General features: G+C 45.2%; 1 protein-coding gene and 1 non-coding gene across 2 annotated transcripts in view; both read left to right on the plus strand.

Moving 5' to 3' along the window:
- Positions 1-16,860, plus strand: part of LOC126538408 (monocarboxylate transporter 12-like) — a 52,503-nt gene that overhangs the window by 15,240 nt on the left and 20,403 nt on the right. The window contains exons 3-4 of the mRNA XM_050185246.3: positions 7,023-7,336; positions 9,014-9,157. Of these exons, the coding sequence (XP_050041203.2) occupies positions 7,023-7,336; positions 9,014-9,157 (458 nt within the window). The remainder of the gene's footprint in view (positions 1-7,022; positions 7,337-9,013; positions 9,158-16,860) is intronic.
- TRNAS-GGA (transfer RNA serine (anticodon GGA)) lies at positions 12,428-12,502 on the plus strand. Its single transcript has one exon. It is a non-coding gene; the product is annotated as a tRNA-Ser (tRNA).

Here is a 16,860-nt window from a genome sequence, read left to right on the forward strand (position 1 = left end):
TGATGAAACAATAATTCATAATGCTTTGGACGTTATGATCTGCTACCGAACTCGATGTTCCTAAAATTTTGCTGTACAAAAGAGCATAGGTAGGCCATTGAAGTTTAGCGTCTCCTTCTCAGGCTCTGGCTAAATATTGATGGACGGCACTGCGTGCTCCAAACTGAGGTTTCTATGTGTGTTTATAATATGAATATTGGATATTCATATTCTAAAATATGAATGTGAACATTGGGAAGAACTCACATAGCTACTAGATTATTTTATTTATTTATTTTATTTATTTATTTGAACATACTGCTAGCCTCACATATGAGGCTGTTGCAGGAAAGGGGTAAGATACATCTTCAAGAGAACACAGTTCAAGTAGGCGCGGACATAGATAAGTTTGGGTGAACCAGGCAGTACATATGCACTCTATAATCATTACACAATTTCTATAACAGGAGCGGGGAAAAATGATAGTAAACGCTATGCAGGAAGGTTTAGCACACAGAAGAACAAGGAAAGAAACTGTAATTTTTTTGGATGTGCAATGCGCAAAGGACAAGATTCAGCAGGTGTTTATGTCACGGCAGAATACAAGATACTGCTAAGTGAATTGGAATGCCATTGTACGACGCAGCTCACTTATGTGCAGACCGTAGCTACAGAGCATAGTTTGATAACTTGGCGATAAAAGTTTCGAGTGATGTACAGGTGACAACGTCGTCAGGCAACATGTTCCATTCACGGATTGCACGCGGGAAAAAGGAGTACCTGAATATGTCATTGTGAAATCTGTATTCTCTGAAGTGCTTGGTGTATTTTGTTCGAGAACTACGTGTATCTGTCTGTAGCAAGTAGTCACTCGCATTGAACTTCGTACTACCATTAAGGAGAAGGAAAAGAAACTTAGGACGAAGTAGTCGAGCTCGATTTTGTATAGTGGGAAGTTCTGCTCGCCTTAATAGTTCTGTGGGGGAGTCAAGACGGCGATACTTATTAAAAATAAATCTAATCGCTTTCCTTTGTACGCTCTCCAATTTTGCTATGTACTGCTTACGGAAGGGAAACCAACATACTATTCCATATTCCAGTATAGAGCGAACTAGTGACATGTATGCTAAGCGTTTAGTATCTATTGATGCGGATCTGAGCGAGCGTTTTAACGAGTATAGAACTGACAGTGATTTATTAACAATATATGTTACCTGCTTGTCTCATTTAGGATCTGATGAAGTTATGACGCCTAAATATGTATACTCTTCTACTTTCTTTAACATCTGTCCTTGTAAATAATACGGGTAGTTCATGGGCGCTCTTTTATTCGTTAAAGTCATACAAACTGTTTTCTCTGTGTTAATCACCATCTGCCACGTTTGGCACCATTGTGTTATATTTTCAAGTGCACTGTTTAAGGTTATCTGATCATCGCGACAGGTTATTTCCTTGTAGATAACACAGTCATCTGCAAACATTCTTACTGTGGCGTTAGTATTAATGTGTAAATCATTGATAAAAAGAAGAAAGAGGATAGGAGCTAAAACGGCTCCTTGTGGGACGCCAGATAGCACATCCCCGAAATCCGAAGAGTAGTCTTTGAAACATACATATTGACGTCGACCTGTAAGATAACTTTTTATCCACTTGGTGATGTTGTTGTCACCGAGGTAGTGGATAAGTTTTTGAAGCAACTTTGGATGGGAAACTCGATCGAATGCTTTAGATAGATCTAGGAATATCATGTCGGTTTGACTGCATTTGTCCAATGTAATCGCTAAGTCGTGGATTGTCTCAATCAATTAAGTAGTCGTAGACAATCCTTTTCTAAAGCCATGCTGATTAGGGACAATTAAATTATTTTTTTCTACGAATGACACTATGTGTTTTAGGATTATATGTTCAAGGATTTTGCCGGCCGTACAAGTAAGCGAGATTGGTCGGTAATTTGCTGTGCTGGTTGGGTCACCCGATATATATATAGGGATAACCTTAGCAGTTTTTCATTTCACTGGAACCTCGCCCATTTGCAATGATTTAAAAAAAATAATCAGTAGGAACTTGGACATCCATTCCGCGCAGCGCTGCAAAAATGCATTTGGTATGTTATCAGGACCACAGGATTTTTTTTGGGTCAATTTCAAGTAAGAGGGAAAAAATTCCCGACTCGGTTAAGATTAAGTCGTCTAGTTTTGCTGAGTAGCTAGGAAGGGATTGAAGGTTGGGTTGTCTACTGTCGTCTTGTGTAAATACTGAAATAAAGTGTTCATTGAACTCTGTAGCCTTTGCCATAGCTTCAGTTGGTGATGGATTACTGGTCTGCCGTGACTTTGAATTAAGGTATCGCCAAAACTTTGACGGAGATGTTTTGATAAAATTACTTAAGGTGACATTCATGTATTCATCTTTTGCCTTTTTTACGGCTGACTTTAGTGCCAGAGAGTTTTCGCGTATTTTAATAGTGATGCCTGGTAGCGGTAGTTTATTTCTTAGTTTCCTTAATCTGGCAATTTTTCGCTTTAGTTGTATTATGTTTCTTGTTATCCAAGGGTTTGGCCTACGTACTGGTTTGATCTTTGTGGGAATATATTTTGATAAACAGTGCTGAATGATTCTTTCTAATGTTGGCCATAATCCATTCACTGAAACTGTATGATCATTCGAGAACGTTGTGAAAGTGGAGTAAGAGTGATCTAGATAATCAAGAACGCTGACGTCGTCGGCATTCGCCCAGTCGAAAATTCGTGTACTCCCTTTTTGGGTAGGTGGAGGTGCGACTAACAGTAAGCAACATTTAGTAGCTTTGTGGTCCGATATGCCGTCTACAACTTCCCATGAAACACTGTCTTCTGCGATAGCATCACTCACAAACGACAAATCGAGTACATTCCTGCTTTTTGCAGTAACACGTGTTGGCTCTCGTATGATTTGTCTAAGGCCAAGGAAGGAAGGAAGGAAAAAGTGGAGAAGGAAAGGTAGGGAGGTTACCAGTTTAGCTTAACCGGTTTGCTACCCTACACATGGGAGAAGGATGGGGGATATTAAAGATGGAGAAGAGGGAGAGGGAGAGAGAGCACATAGCACAGCACACACACATCGTCCGTTGGAGTCCATCAATCTGGCATGGTACGTGACATCACTCTCACAGCCGCTTGTCCAATCCAGTCTCTTTCAAAAACCGAAGTAGTCCCTTTGTCGCCTTCACCTGCGATGTCTTCTGTCGGCGGCATGTGAAAATCGTGTCGAGGGACAATGGTCTACTGTCAAGGTGCGCTAGAACAGATGCCAGGGACTGTCGCTGAACATTGATTAAAACAAAGATCAAGCAGTACCTCTGCGTGAGTTGTATCAGTTATGTTATCAAGGGAGTCCCATGCAATACTAGCAAGGTTGAAATCCCCCGTAAGGATTATCTTTGTAGCATGTGTAAAATGATTTTCCATATAATTTGCTAGCACGTGTAGCATATCATAGGAAGTATTAGGGGGCCGGTACATGGTGCCTATAAAAAGGGAGGATCGATGTGTCAAGATTTTGCACCAAAGTGCTTCAGCATCAACCATTTCAGGCATAGGTGTGACGTAAATATTTTCCCTTATCAAAATTGCTACGCCACCACCGCGAGAGGACCTATCTTTGCGCATGACCGTATAACCCGGAGGGAAGATATCGCTGCTTGAAACATCAGGAGAAAGCCATGTTTCGGTTATTGTTAAAATATCTGGTCTATGTTCTATAACAAATGCCTCAAGTTCTGTGCTTTTGTTCACAACACTTCGGGCATTTATGTTCACTATCACTAGGCTGGGGGGCGTTTCATGTTTACTCAGTTTTTTTTCTTTGGGACGGCACGTTTCTTTACCACGGGCACTCGGGCTCCTTTGTGTTCGTCCCAGACGTAAACCTGGCCATTGATTTTAATCTTGTCGTACACAAGTGTAACTTTTTCGCCCCTATCTCGGTTGCTCTTGCTGCTGTTCCAAAGTTATTTTCGGATGTTACGCACACGGATAGAAAAATCTTCACCTACAGTAACTTTGAAGTAACTATTTCGAAAGGATCATCTCGTAATTTTCCCACACCCTAAATTGGAATACAGTTTTGGTATGTCAAAAATATAGAGAAAAATATAAATTTTGTTGCACTTGTGCCCCGTCATCTTCTGCCTCATTTCTGCCCTAGCAGTTATATACACACTTACATTTTAAGGGCCATATGTTTTATAGATTTGCTATAGGTAATACATTGAATGAGTTTTACGTGAAACTGAAGATATTATAACTTTGCGACGTGCAACTATTCGTGCTCCAGTCGCTTGAATTTAGCCTAACGGTACGCTCCAGCTTGCTCACTCTCCATCAACTGCAAAGTTTTCCCAAGCAGAAGTTTCGCATTCTGAAAAAGGAATGAGTGTTCCGGATGGAGAGGATATTGCAAGGCCCCTATTTCGCATTATGCTATACGCGGCCAGACACAGCCACTAGTTAGATCAATCTACACTACGACTCCTCATAACAATACAATGACAAGCGCATGCGCAAGCGATAACTGCTTTTGCATGAGAAAAAAATTATCAGCCACATATTTGGGGTAGTTCTATGCATCAACTAGAATTTAGGACAACCAATAGCTGGTTGTAAGAGAATACTCCACTGCTTTCTGGCCGATGGCTTTCACTGAAATATTCTTTCTGTTGTTGTTTTGTTGCTGCTGCTTGTTTGCTTTAATGAATGGTCTTGTTGAGCGCTGAATGATACATGTTTATAAATTTCAATATGTTCCTCACGATTAAGCCTTCTTTCAATACAATTCTTTTCTGTGACAGGGACTCTAAAGGTGGTCATAATTTTACGTGCGGATAGATGCGAGCGCAACTCCATCGCGCAGCATAGCAAGGTGCTGTTGCTGATGTACACTTCAAAACATATATCGCGTGCAGTTTTTGTAGCCCCAAAGAACTCCAAATCACAGCAATTGTCCTCGTGGAAAGCAATCCGTCTGGTGCTGTATAACAGGGTCGAATAATTATCCATCGAAGTTTTGCGTTCGAAACAATACTTGATGAACTGCCTGCAAATTTTTTGATAGTTAATGGCATCAGCTAATATTAATATGTGCTGGAGTAGCTCAAGTTGACAGTCAGCAATTCTTGCAAGTTGCGTTCGTGTATGCGAAATTTCACATTTTTTGACACCTTGCACAGGTGAGCTTGAAGATACTGTAGGCCTTACATAATACCAGGATCTAGCTAGACACACATATCGAGCTTTCCAATAAAATCAACCCATGTTTACTCGTAAATTATAAAGTCTAAAGCTGGCACAAAAAGTTGGCTTTAACCTGCTGATATCTGAATACAGCTCAGAGGCAGAATACTATTTCAAGTTAGTTCGTAATACCTACTTGCGTATTATAAACTTGAAAAACAGGACTGTTGAGATATACAGTGGCTAGGTGCTGAAAGTAGCCTCTTTATGTACGCCGAGACAGTAACCGTTTACTGCAGTAATATACTGAAGCAAGGTTTGGGTACAGGGTAGTTGGTATTTCATTGTTTCAAACATCACTTACAGCGCATACATAGACAAGGGACCAAAAGAACGACGAAGACAAGCGCCGTTAAGTACACACTAAGATGTTAAGGGCGGCAAGTTTTATAGAACCAGCGCTTGTCTTCGTCGTTATTTTGGTCTCTTGTCTATGTATGCGCTGTAGTGATGTCTGAGATACTGCAGTAATGCTTTTTCTCACAGCAACCACTTGTCTTTGCCTGATCAATATGTAACATTGTGCATGGTAATATTATGTCGATGTGTCGTTCTGGTTTGCGGTACTAGAAACGTATGTCAAGGATGCTTTTACACAGAGGTCAGGGACAAGTTAGCGTCCATTTTAACAAACGTTGATGGCAGGAATAGCACTAAACTGCTTTAGTAAGGTATCGCCTCCCACTGACGCTCAGTTCGAAGAGAATATTCGGCTTGACTACTTCAGAGTTACCTTTGAATAGGACACAAGGCCATCTCCAATGTATTGTAGCAGGGGTCAAATAAGGTTAGAAGAGCACGCTCGCATAATGCTTGAGCAAGTTAGGTGAACCTACTCGGTAATGCTACTCATCTCCGACTTGAGTTGCTCACTTTCTTGCTTTATGTGTGACACATGATAGATCCGCATTCCGAATTCAAATACATGTAAAAAGCGTTATTACGCTCATCAGAGAAGCGCGCAACCGATGACAACACAATTTGTTGCATTTACGATAGAAGGCCGAATTTACCGACAGTAGAAAGCACAATTTTGATATAGGGCTTCAATATTGTTGCAATGTTGCGGAAAATTGACAAACTAAGAAAATGGAATCACACAGTTTACAGATCCTTAACTCTGCACCATGAACACAGACCGCAATTTTTAATACGCCATGTGTTAGAACAAAACGCAGTAATACAACGGACAGCTTACGTGGAATCGTTACGATGCTTACAATGGCATCACGAAAATTTAGGTATTAATTTAGTGATACACTTTGGAGTTGCGTATTTGTTCGTTAAAGAGGTCACAGAAGCTGCAGCTTAAAAATAATGATATAGTTTTGTAAACCTTATTCTCTAGTTCTTTTTTCATGTTTTGCGGATTCTACTGCCTCATCTGGCTGCTTAAATTGACGTAAAAAAAATTTGCTGCCTGCAGTTGGTAGATAGCAACTTTATTTGAAATGCAACAGACATAGTGGAGATTGCTGTAGCGATTTCTTCGTACCGGCGTATTCGAATCAGGCGAGTTGTCCACCATGGCACTGGCTTTAACTAGACGCTCTAGATGCTTGCTACAGCGTATCCCTGTGCTCGTTAGTCATGCATTTGTGTGCGTGCGTACTGTGTAGAAGATGGTCATTTCATGCATAATCATTACAACCTGGAGTAGCTTGCTAGGCATATCGTTCAGCAAACATCTTGAGCACATAGTAACAAATATATCTCTGTCGCTCTTGCGGTGAAGCTTCCTTTTAAATACACGCAGTTATATATGAACTGCAGGTTGGAGCCGGAGTCACAGGAGCTCACGCCATCTCCACCAAGGCGCTTAACTGCGGCTGGAAGACTTTCTTTGGGCGGCTGTGACCCCATCGCTTTCAAGCCGAGCCATGTACAGGCCGAAAAGAAGTCTGATGCGGCCGGTATTGACAAGTGCTGGTGGGTGGCGGTGCTGGCCTTTTTCATGACCGTCATGGAGTCGTCGTCCAGCCGCTGCTCGGGCTTCCTCATGGTCGGAATCATGGAGCAGATGAACGTCGAACGCGGCCTCGCCTCCTGGCCTGTCAGCCTCATCGGCTCCCTTATCGACTGCGGAGGTGAGCACTTCCAGTTGGCAGGTTGTGGGAAGTTTGAACCGCACAGGGACTGTTCATCACGTCACAGTGCCGTTCCTGGTACGGTACGGAGCGGTTACCGTGTCATGGTGCCGTCCCCACCTGGAGAGAGCGCTTCCTTACACAATCTTGCCCAAATTCTGGACGCCCGTGCCTCACACATTTATGCCTGTACTACACTAAGCTGTGGCACTAGTTTAATGGGAGCTGCGAACGGGTGGTTCAGCCAGCGTTGGGATGCTGACTAGCACATGAATTTGCCTAGACTTCGTCCTTCTGGCTTTCAATGGCATTGTGACTTCGCAAACTGATCATTGTCACGAACTTACTGTGTTTTAAATATTGAAATATTCATTCAAACACTTGTCCGACTGGTGCATTCGAACACAGGACCTCTAGCACAAAGGAGGAAACAGAAGCCATTACGGCAGGGACGCGTGCACAATCGGAATCGCTGCAATGTGCAGTGATTATAAGTGCTCGCAGAGTCCTTCTGCATTTAAAGAAATGTGTAAACAGCTTTAATATGTATGCCTATGAAGGTAGATGAAGCGTATAATTTACGCCACAATAACGTCTTAAGCCAGAAGCAAGAAGATCAGACAAATCTATCTACTAACGATCTCTCCCATTGTGGCTGAACGATGGCAGTGCCAGAACTTCCTATAGTAATCGTAGTGGGAAGACGTCGCCACAAAGCCAGGCAGGGGAAGAGGTATCGGTGACAGAGACACAGTTCTCCTCGGGTACGATCGGGTTCCTCGCGAGATGTGCAAGATGCGTCGTGTTGTGGAAACCTTCCCAGGAACAGACAGACGAATAAGCGCTTGTAAACTGTTGCACCCACTAAAGTACAACGAATAGCTAGTCTCTATGGACAATGGCTGCCAGTAATGAGCCGGTGCTCCTTACGGGGGATGATGTGGAGAATTTAGGTGACAGCACAACGCACATTACACAACGAAAACGCTACTAAAGAGAAGAAAGGGGGAATGTGTCGCGCGATCGCATCAATAGCCGAGGGGGCGCCTAAGAAAACCGTCTCTGAACAAGGGAATTCCACCGCGCCCCCGTTTCGCTGACCCGACAGTGGCCACTGCGGCCACTCGTATCCGCGAGGCTTCTGCTGCCTGTCTTACTCCTCCTTGCTTAGTTATTTCTACTTCTCTTTCCCCACTTTCATTTCCCCGCTCTAGTAGTTTATTGCACAATAAACCTGTCCCGAAGCGAATCCGAAAGAGTGAAGCTATTCCATTCATGGCTACTGAGCACACGGCCTGCGCCGTCACGCTTAGTTAACGCGCAGCGAGAAGTTAGCAGTCATCCGAGAGTGACTGTAATAAAGTGAGCATAACGGCGCGAATATCCATTCACACTGTCAGTGCTATGTTTTATGACATTTGCTAGCGGGATGCGATTTTCAAAAATCTCAGAAATAGTTTTCTCAAGAACGTAAGATGTGGTTGAGCAGCCTTGTGACTGTCGCGACATAACCGGCAAATGCCGCTTGTTATATGGCATGGCATGGCCTATGTGGCATAAGAATACCTAAATATATGCAGATTCTCACGCCGATGACGACGGTCGAAATTGGCTTCGAGTGTCCCTATAATTGCTAGCACACTAAAATAAATGTTACGCCGTTTATATTTTTTGCAGGCCTAATCTCTGGACCTCTAAGCGAAGTCTTCACCACAGTTCCCGTGCTGGTTGGGGGATCCGTGCTGGCTGCAGCCGGCGTCATAGCATCTTCATTTGCCCCGGATATCACATGGCTCAGCGTCACGCTAGGAGCTATGCATGGTAATTTAACAGTTCTGCATCCCGCATGCTTTGTTTCCGATTTCATTGAATCCGCGTCTGCCACTGAGAGAGTGGTTGAGCGAAGTGGCGTTCTGAACTCATTCAGCGAGGAGACAAAGTGAGATCAGATATTTTTGAAGGCTTCAAATATGAACATACGTCAAAATGAAAGATAAAAGACACTGTTTTGACGAGAGGAGTCTTTTTAGAGGGAAGTTTTCTTTGTGTCTTCCTATGGTTTCGCCACCGAGTAAATTTCTCATTGATCTAAAAAGAATCAAGGGCGTCCTTGGCACAATGCGAACCTCGACGCTTCAGTGCAGCACACGTGATTCATCTGAGGAAAAGCGATTAACAAGCTAAGAAACGTTTTCCACTCGCACGGTGAGCAAGACACATAGGCAGAAGAGCACAGAGTACCTATTCATTCGTGAAAACTGCGGCTAAGGACATGGCCGATCTCCACAAAAACAAGAAAAAAGAGTGGTAAAGGTAAGCACCTTAACAATACAGACGAGTAATCTAGAAAAAAATTTCATTTGTTAACATATACTTTTGAGTTGGACAATCATTTGAATAAAATGAGTTGCTGATGAAATTACAGCTTTAGGATTTCGATCCAACATTAAAGTTTTGCACGGTTATGCAATTTCAATAAGCAAAACCATATGAAAGGGTACATTGTTAAAGCTAGTCGGCGCCAGCTAATGCACATAATTAGGATTTAGATCAAGGTCTATTTAAAGAGTTCGTTGAAGCACGCACCAAAACAAAATATATTTTCTGCAGCCTCTAAAACAACGCTGTATTGCTTTGGGTGCATTAACTAGCGGAAAATTATTGCTGTCACGCAAATATCTCTTTAATGTAGCCGAGTCCTCACAGGCAAGGTTACCAAACCTAATTGAAAGAAGAACGCTTTTTGCACATGGAGGCAGTGGCATTTTACACATACGAGCTAGTAATATCAGTCCTTGCATGCTGAAGTATTTTGCGCGGTGATTTGGGGGCGGGAACAACATTAATAACAAATCTCTGTATAGGTTATTTCGTGATACAGAGCACAAGTTATCGTTTGCGAAGGTCACCATTAAAACCCTAAGGGAGAAGTACACTTCATTCATAAACCCACAACGACTTGGCTGCAAAGAAAAATTTCATGAACTACTATGTTAGATACAACATGCAGAAGGTTGAGCTAGAAGAAAGCTCGAACTATTGAGTGAAAAGCGTCACGAAAAGAAAGAACACTTTAGGTACCCGTTGCCATACGTTTGGGTGCACTAAGCCCAAGCCACCGGCACTGACCCGCCTAAAAAGATTACCTCAATTCATAGCTTCATAACTTGACTCAGACAATCCGGCATAGAGAATCACTTATACTACATGTAACATGGAAATGTTTTATTGCCAAGAACATGTTGCACGCCTTAACTTGTAGAACAATTCAAAGGGTGTGCTGTGCAAGAAATTTTGTGCAACTTTCCAAGTTTGGAACCCTCCATTTGCCATATTGTGAAAATGTGTGTATTTAAAGGAATACAAAGGCCCCTTCGTGGCACCACAGACTACCTTGTTCCACTGAACTGAGTAGGTGCAGAACACCATGGCTAAAACTTCAGACTTGGACTTTATTTGCGTTAGCATTGTTAGGCTACTTCACGTACATTCCGGGGGATGTGTATGTATTTATGGATGCATGTATGTTTGTAACCGTTTCCCCTGCTACCTAGTCCATTGATCAGTCAGTGGCCAAAAGGGTAGCGCATCTGGCTGCTGTGCTGAGGGAACAGGGTACGAAATCAACCATCGGACTAACTTGGCTCACAAGGACTTGGCAATGTGCACATATGTGCCGCACTTCAACGAACCTCTTTTACGGCGACATGGGGCACTGTAGATGTCTATCTTTGTAGGTACCGCTGTTCGAAGAATCTCTGACAACGACTTGGAGCACTCGCTACGTGGCAATGGGTCTGTGCTGGTTTTCAATAAACCTCTGATGGCAGCTTTGGTCACTGGACCTGTGCGAGGAAGTGTGTGCCGCTCTTCAATGAACGTCTTTGACGCCAACTTCGGTAACTAGGTATGTGCCACAAGAAATATGTCGCTTTACAATGGCGAAGGATATTCTTTGAATTTCTGGGATGATGAGTGGCATCGAAATCCCCTCACAAGTTATCGTCAAAGAGAGCAACCTGACGCATTAAGAGGCCGTGCCACAAGTTTTCTGATTATGTGCCCCTTCCAGTGGACGCCGTTGACACCAATTCCTTAGCGAGTTGCAACATGAATTGCCAGGGTATGTGCCTCCCTTTCATTTGTCTCTCGCGAACTTCGGCCACTGAGTAAGTGCGACTCTGTGGGCCACAAGCTAGATAATAATTCTCAACGCTTTCACCCATCGGCACACCACGCTCCTCTTCTCGGAGGCTAAGCGTAGTCTTCACGGCAACACCACTACATGGAGCAGTACGTCCAAAAAGAAGCAAGAGTGAGTAGAAATGCTCTAGAGACACGATGAAAAGCTTTATCGAAGTAATCTGGAAGTAATGTGAGTTGCTCTTAAGAGTTTGAGCGAAAATAAAACATTGTACAAAGATTTATGGATGTTAGATTGTATTTAGCCGCCGCTTATTCCCTACGTTTGACGAGGCCCAATCAGGGTTGACATTGACGTAGTAGTTCTGCGGAAACCCGCAAGGTGGAGGGAGGTAATGAATAAAGGGAAAATCAGACATCCGACCGTCCTGGTCCGGTTCGAGTCCCGGACCAGGACGAATTTTTCTTCAACTGTGAGGCCTTTCTTTCGAGGAACCCGTGTGGGTTTCCTTTGTAGCAATTGCTACGAACGGGTGGATGTCTGATTTTCCCTTTATTCATTACCTCTCTCCACCTTGCGGGTTTCCGCAGAACTACTACGTCAAACCTTGCCTTTGCCTCGTGTGTTGTCGACAAATTCGACTTCGCCCTGCCATCTGCTAGCCGCCTGGTTAGCTCACGTGGTAGAGCGGCTGCCCCGGAAAGGCGGTGGTCCCGGGTTCGAGTCCCGGACCAGGACGAATTTTTCTTCAACTGTGAGGCCTTTCTTTCGAGGAACCCGTGTGGGTTTCCTTTGTAGCAATTGCTACGAACTGGGTGGATGTCTGATTTTTCCTTTATTCATTACCTCTCTCCACCTTGCGGGTTTCCGCAGAAGTACTACGTCAAACCTTGCCTTTGCCTCGTGTGTTGTCGACAAATTTGACTTCGCCCTGCCATCTGCTAGCCGCCTGGTTAGCTCAGGTGGTAGAGCGGCTGCCCCGGAAAGGCGGTGGTCCCGGGTTCGAGTCCCGGACCAGGACGAATTTTTCTTCAACTGTGAGGCCTTTCTTTCGAGGAACCCGTGTGGGTTTCCTTTGTAGCAATTGCTACGAACGGGTGGATGTCTGATTTTCCCTTTATTCATTACCTCTCTCCACCTTGCGGGTTTCCGCAGAACTACTACGTCAAACCTTGCCTTTGCCTCGTGTGTTGTCGACAAATTCGACTTCGCCCTGCCATCTGCTAGCCGCCTGGTTAGCTCACGTGGTAGAGCGGCTGCCCCGGAAAGGCGGTGGTCCCGGGTTCGAGTCCCGGACCAGGACGAATTTTTCTTCAACTGTGAGGCCTTTCTTTCGAGGAACCCGTGTGGGTTTCCTTTGTAGCAATTGCTACGAACTGGGTGGATGTCTGATTTTTCCTTTATTCATTACCTCTCTCCACCTTGCGGGTTTCCGCAGAACTACTACGTCAAACCTTGCCTTTGCCTCGTGTGTTGTCGACAAATTCGACTTCGCCCTGCCATCTGCTAGCCGCCTGGTTAGCTCAGGTTGTAGAGCGGCTGCCCCGGAAAGGCGGTGGTCCCGGGTTCGAGTCCCGGACCAGGACGAATTTTTCTTCAACTGTGAGGCCTTTCTTTCGAGGAACCCGTGTGGGTTTCCTTTGTAGCAATTGCTACGAACGGGTGGATGTCTGATTTTCCCTTTATTCAGGGTTGACATTATAGAATGTAACCAATGTGACAAAATACGGCGAACGTGTTATAGTCATCAGTGCTTAACATTATAGGTGTGTAGCGCTCAGCATGACGAAACTGTTGCCGATCGATACCTTTCGTAATTAAACTCGTAAGGTTGCAGAGGCGTGTAGCGTTGGCGCCAAGGTGGCTCTAGAAAGTGTTTCATTCTTCTATGTGGTCAGATGTAGCGGGCCAAATACGATCTTGCACGAGCACCCGCCCTCCTAAATCTCAAACGCCGACACTTCCCTTTCTTGGTTGCTTTGAAGTACTTGGGCTGTCACTACTCTCAACACCAACGTATCGAAGGGCATGGCGTTTCCCAACCATTGTCTACAGGCTAGTAAGTGCGCCATCGACATGCACAGGTGTATGCACTTCACTGTGTGGCTACACAGCTGAGCAGGTCGCACCAATAACAGAACATGCAGGCAGTGGCACTCTTGTCGTTTGCTGGCTTCACATATGCAGACGACTCGGCATTACACAGCGGCAGCTGCTCACTCGGTCTCCTCGCTCTTCTCAGATGACTGGAGACGTGTCGTCTCGTCAGTGAGTTAAAATATGTTCATTGTGCTTGGCTACGCCATATTAACTCCTGAAAAATCACTTCACGCATCAAGGAATTCTGTGGAGTCTATGATACGCTCCTGCAAAGGATAATTCTTAGGTCTAATGTGGTGTCGTATTTTGTCGGCGTACCTCACTACACCGCCCCCCATGGAATGTCCTAAGCAACCGCCATTCTCACAACGACGCGTTCGGCAATGTCGTCCTACAGCAATTGGGCTTCACCCCCACATCTGATTCCAAAGAAGGACAGTGGCGACAGGTGCACTTGAGGTGACTACCGAGCTTTGAATACCATCCCTACTCAGGGTCAATATCCGCTTTTCCCCACATACATGACTTCGGCACCCGTCTCGCAAGAACGAAAATGTACAGCAAGATCAATTTGATGAGTGTGTAGCACCAGGTTTCGGTCGAGCCTAGCGACACTCCGAAGGAACCAATCACTCTGTTTGGCCTATTTGAGTTTGTCCTCGTGCCTTATGGTTTGGTGAATGCGGGGCAAACTTCTCAAAGGTTCATGGACGAGGTTACGCACGGGCTCCCATTCATTTTATTCTACCTTGACCATATTGCAGTTGCAAGTCACTCAGACGAAGACCACAAAGAGCACCTTCGCCTTCTATTTGAGCGACTGGATGAACACGGCCTGGTCCTAAAGTCCCAGAAATTCATTTTCGGTGTTGAAGCCATGGATTTCATCAACCATCGCATTTCACCCCAAGGCATGAAGCCACTGGAACCATGGGTGCGTGCAATCGAGGACTTCCCCTTTCCAACATCTTCCGAAAGTTGCGGGAGTTTCTGGGGCTCACGAATTTTCACAGGGCTTCTTACCATCCTGTGCGCAAGTTATTCAGCCACTTAATGACCTACTGCGTCGCGACTCCAAAACAAACAAACAAACAAACAAACAAACAAACAAACAAACAAACAAACAAACAAACAAACAAACAAACAAACAAATAAATAAATAAATAAATAAATAAATAAACAAATAAACAAATAAATAAATGAACGCCTATCTTCCACTTATCCTCCCAGCACGAACTGTCCTTCCAGGAAACCAAAACAGAGTTGGCAACTGCAGTGTTGCTGATTCATCCAATGCCCGACGCACCCGCTCGCCTTATGGTAGACGCGTTGACCAGGGCAGTGGGTGCAGTACTACAGCAGCACGATGGTACAGACTGGAAGCTGCTGGGTTTCTTCATAATGCGCCTCAAACATATAGAATCTTGCTACAGCACTTTCAGGAGGGAGCTGTTGGCCATCTATTGCGCTGCCAAGCATTTCCATTTTTTTCTTGAAGGCTATAGCTTCTATATTTTGACCGACCACAAGGCGTTAACGTTCATTTTCAAGAACAACAGTTCCTCGTACTCAGAACGTGAGCTTCGGCAACTTTCCTTCATCTCCGAACTTCCTACGCCATATCTCTGGGACTGAAAATCAGGCAGCTGAGAAATTGACGCCGCTTGGCTCTGTGCCTATTGGCCCAGCGGATTTCCACGCTCTAGCCTCCGCCCAGGAAAACGACCCCGAGCTGCGACAATTGCTGGAAATAGCCTCGTCTCCTCAGCTTATGGAGTTGCCGCTTTCCTACGCAACATTGGACACGTGCGACATATCGCAGGCAGCTACTCGTCCGTTCGCGCCCCATCAATTATGGCGCCAATATTCGATTGACTGCACGGCCCGTGCCTTCATAACGCCACGGCTTACCACCCACAGAGCAACGGCATGATCGAGCGTCTCCACCGACAACTGAAGTCGTCATTGACCTCCCCGCTCGACAAACAGCACTGGGTGGAAAGGCCACCTGTAGAATTACTGGGTCTGAGAACAACAATCAAGCATACCCTCAGTGTCCGCGCAGCAGAGATGCTCTATGGGTTGCAGGCCAGTTTTTGCGCGCCCAGCAAGGCACTTCGCCAGCGGCCGCGCAGCACTAAGCCTGTATTCCTTGATCAACCAGCTTCGACCGACACCCCAATAAATCGCCCGCCGGCTACCTGTGTTTAGTTTCCGGATAATGGGCACAACCACGCACGCCTTTCTGCGACGCGAGTCTATCAAGCCACCATTGACTCCTTCCTACGAAGGCCCCTTTCGTGTGGTTTCGCGTTCAGAGAAAACCTTGAAGATTGACGTTCACGGCAAAAAAAACAGCGTGGTGCGACCGCGTGCAACCAGCGAATCTTGAACGTTAACTCTTGGTTCCTTCCGCCATTCACACATAAGTCTCCGTCATTCTACGGCGAACAAACCCTTGTAGCGACCGTCCATCAAGTCATTGTTCCCGCCATGGGGGTCATTGCCCCTTGCTCTGAAAATCCAGGTTACCTCACCCTGCCTAGCCATGGGGATTATGGTCTCTTGCTCTTTATTTGGACTGAAGCGGCTGCCTAACTGGAGTGCTACCACTGCCACTAGGCAAACCTGCTTTTACTTTTGAATAAAGCCAGCCGACTCTCCGTTCTCAAGCTGTCAAAACGTGCATTGCTTGACTCAGCTAAACCGAGCTCCTGACAATCCTCACAAACTAGGCGAAAACGACAGCTTTTACCAACTTTGTCACACTGAGAAACCACCGTTAAAACTCAGCAGGCAAAGGCAATGCGCTAACTAAACCACGCCACCAAAATTCTGGCCATGACCAACTCCATGTGCTGTTGCATCTCATGCAGACAACCAGTGGATATCGTTTCGCACTGCTGGCACCAGTTGTTACAACCGCATGTGCACCCTGTACCACGGAGGCAGCGCGGTCCTATCGGTCTAGGGCTTGACCAGGACGTTAGGCCCAGACAGAAACGCAAGACGACCGACGTAACGAGTTACACGGACTTTAATTACACCACTACGGAGCGGTCAGCTCTACAAGCTTCGTAACGGAGAGCGACAGACACTGTATAAACTTGTGCTGAATGCTGAAGTCCGTTTGCGGCGGCATATTTTATAGCCTCTCGGGAACACCAACACTTGCGGCCGCCACTCGGTATCTTAGTTGTTAAGCTCAACATATTTTCCGAGTACCGCTCGCGCACCAGAGGGAAAGACACTGACGCGTACACACGCACACTCATACACC

This window comes from Dermacentor andersoni, chromosome 3, assembly GCF_023375885.2.
Source record: "Dermacentor andersoni chromosome 3, qqDerAnde1_hic_scaffold, whole genome shotgun sequence".
Lineage (NCBI taxonomy): Eukaryota > Metazoa > Arthropoda > Arachnida > Ixodida > Ixodidae > Dermacentor > Dermacentor andersoni.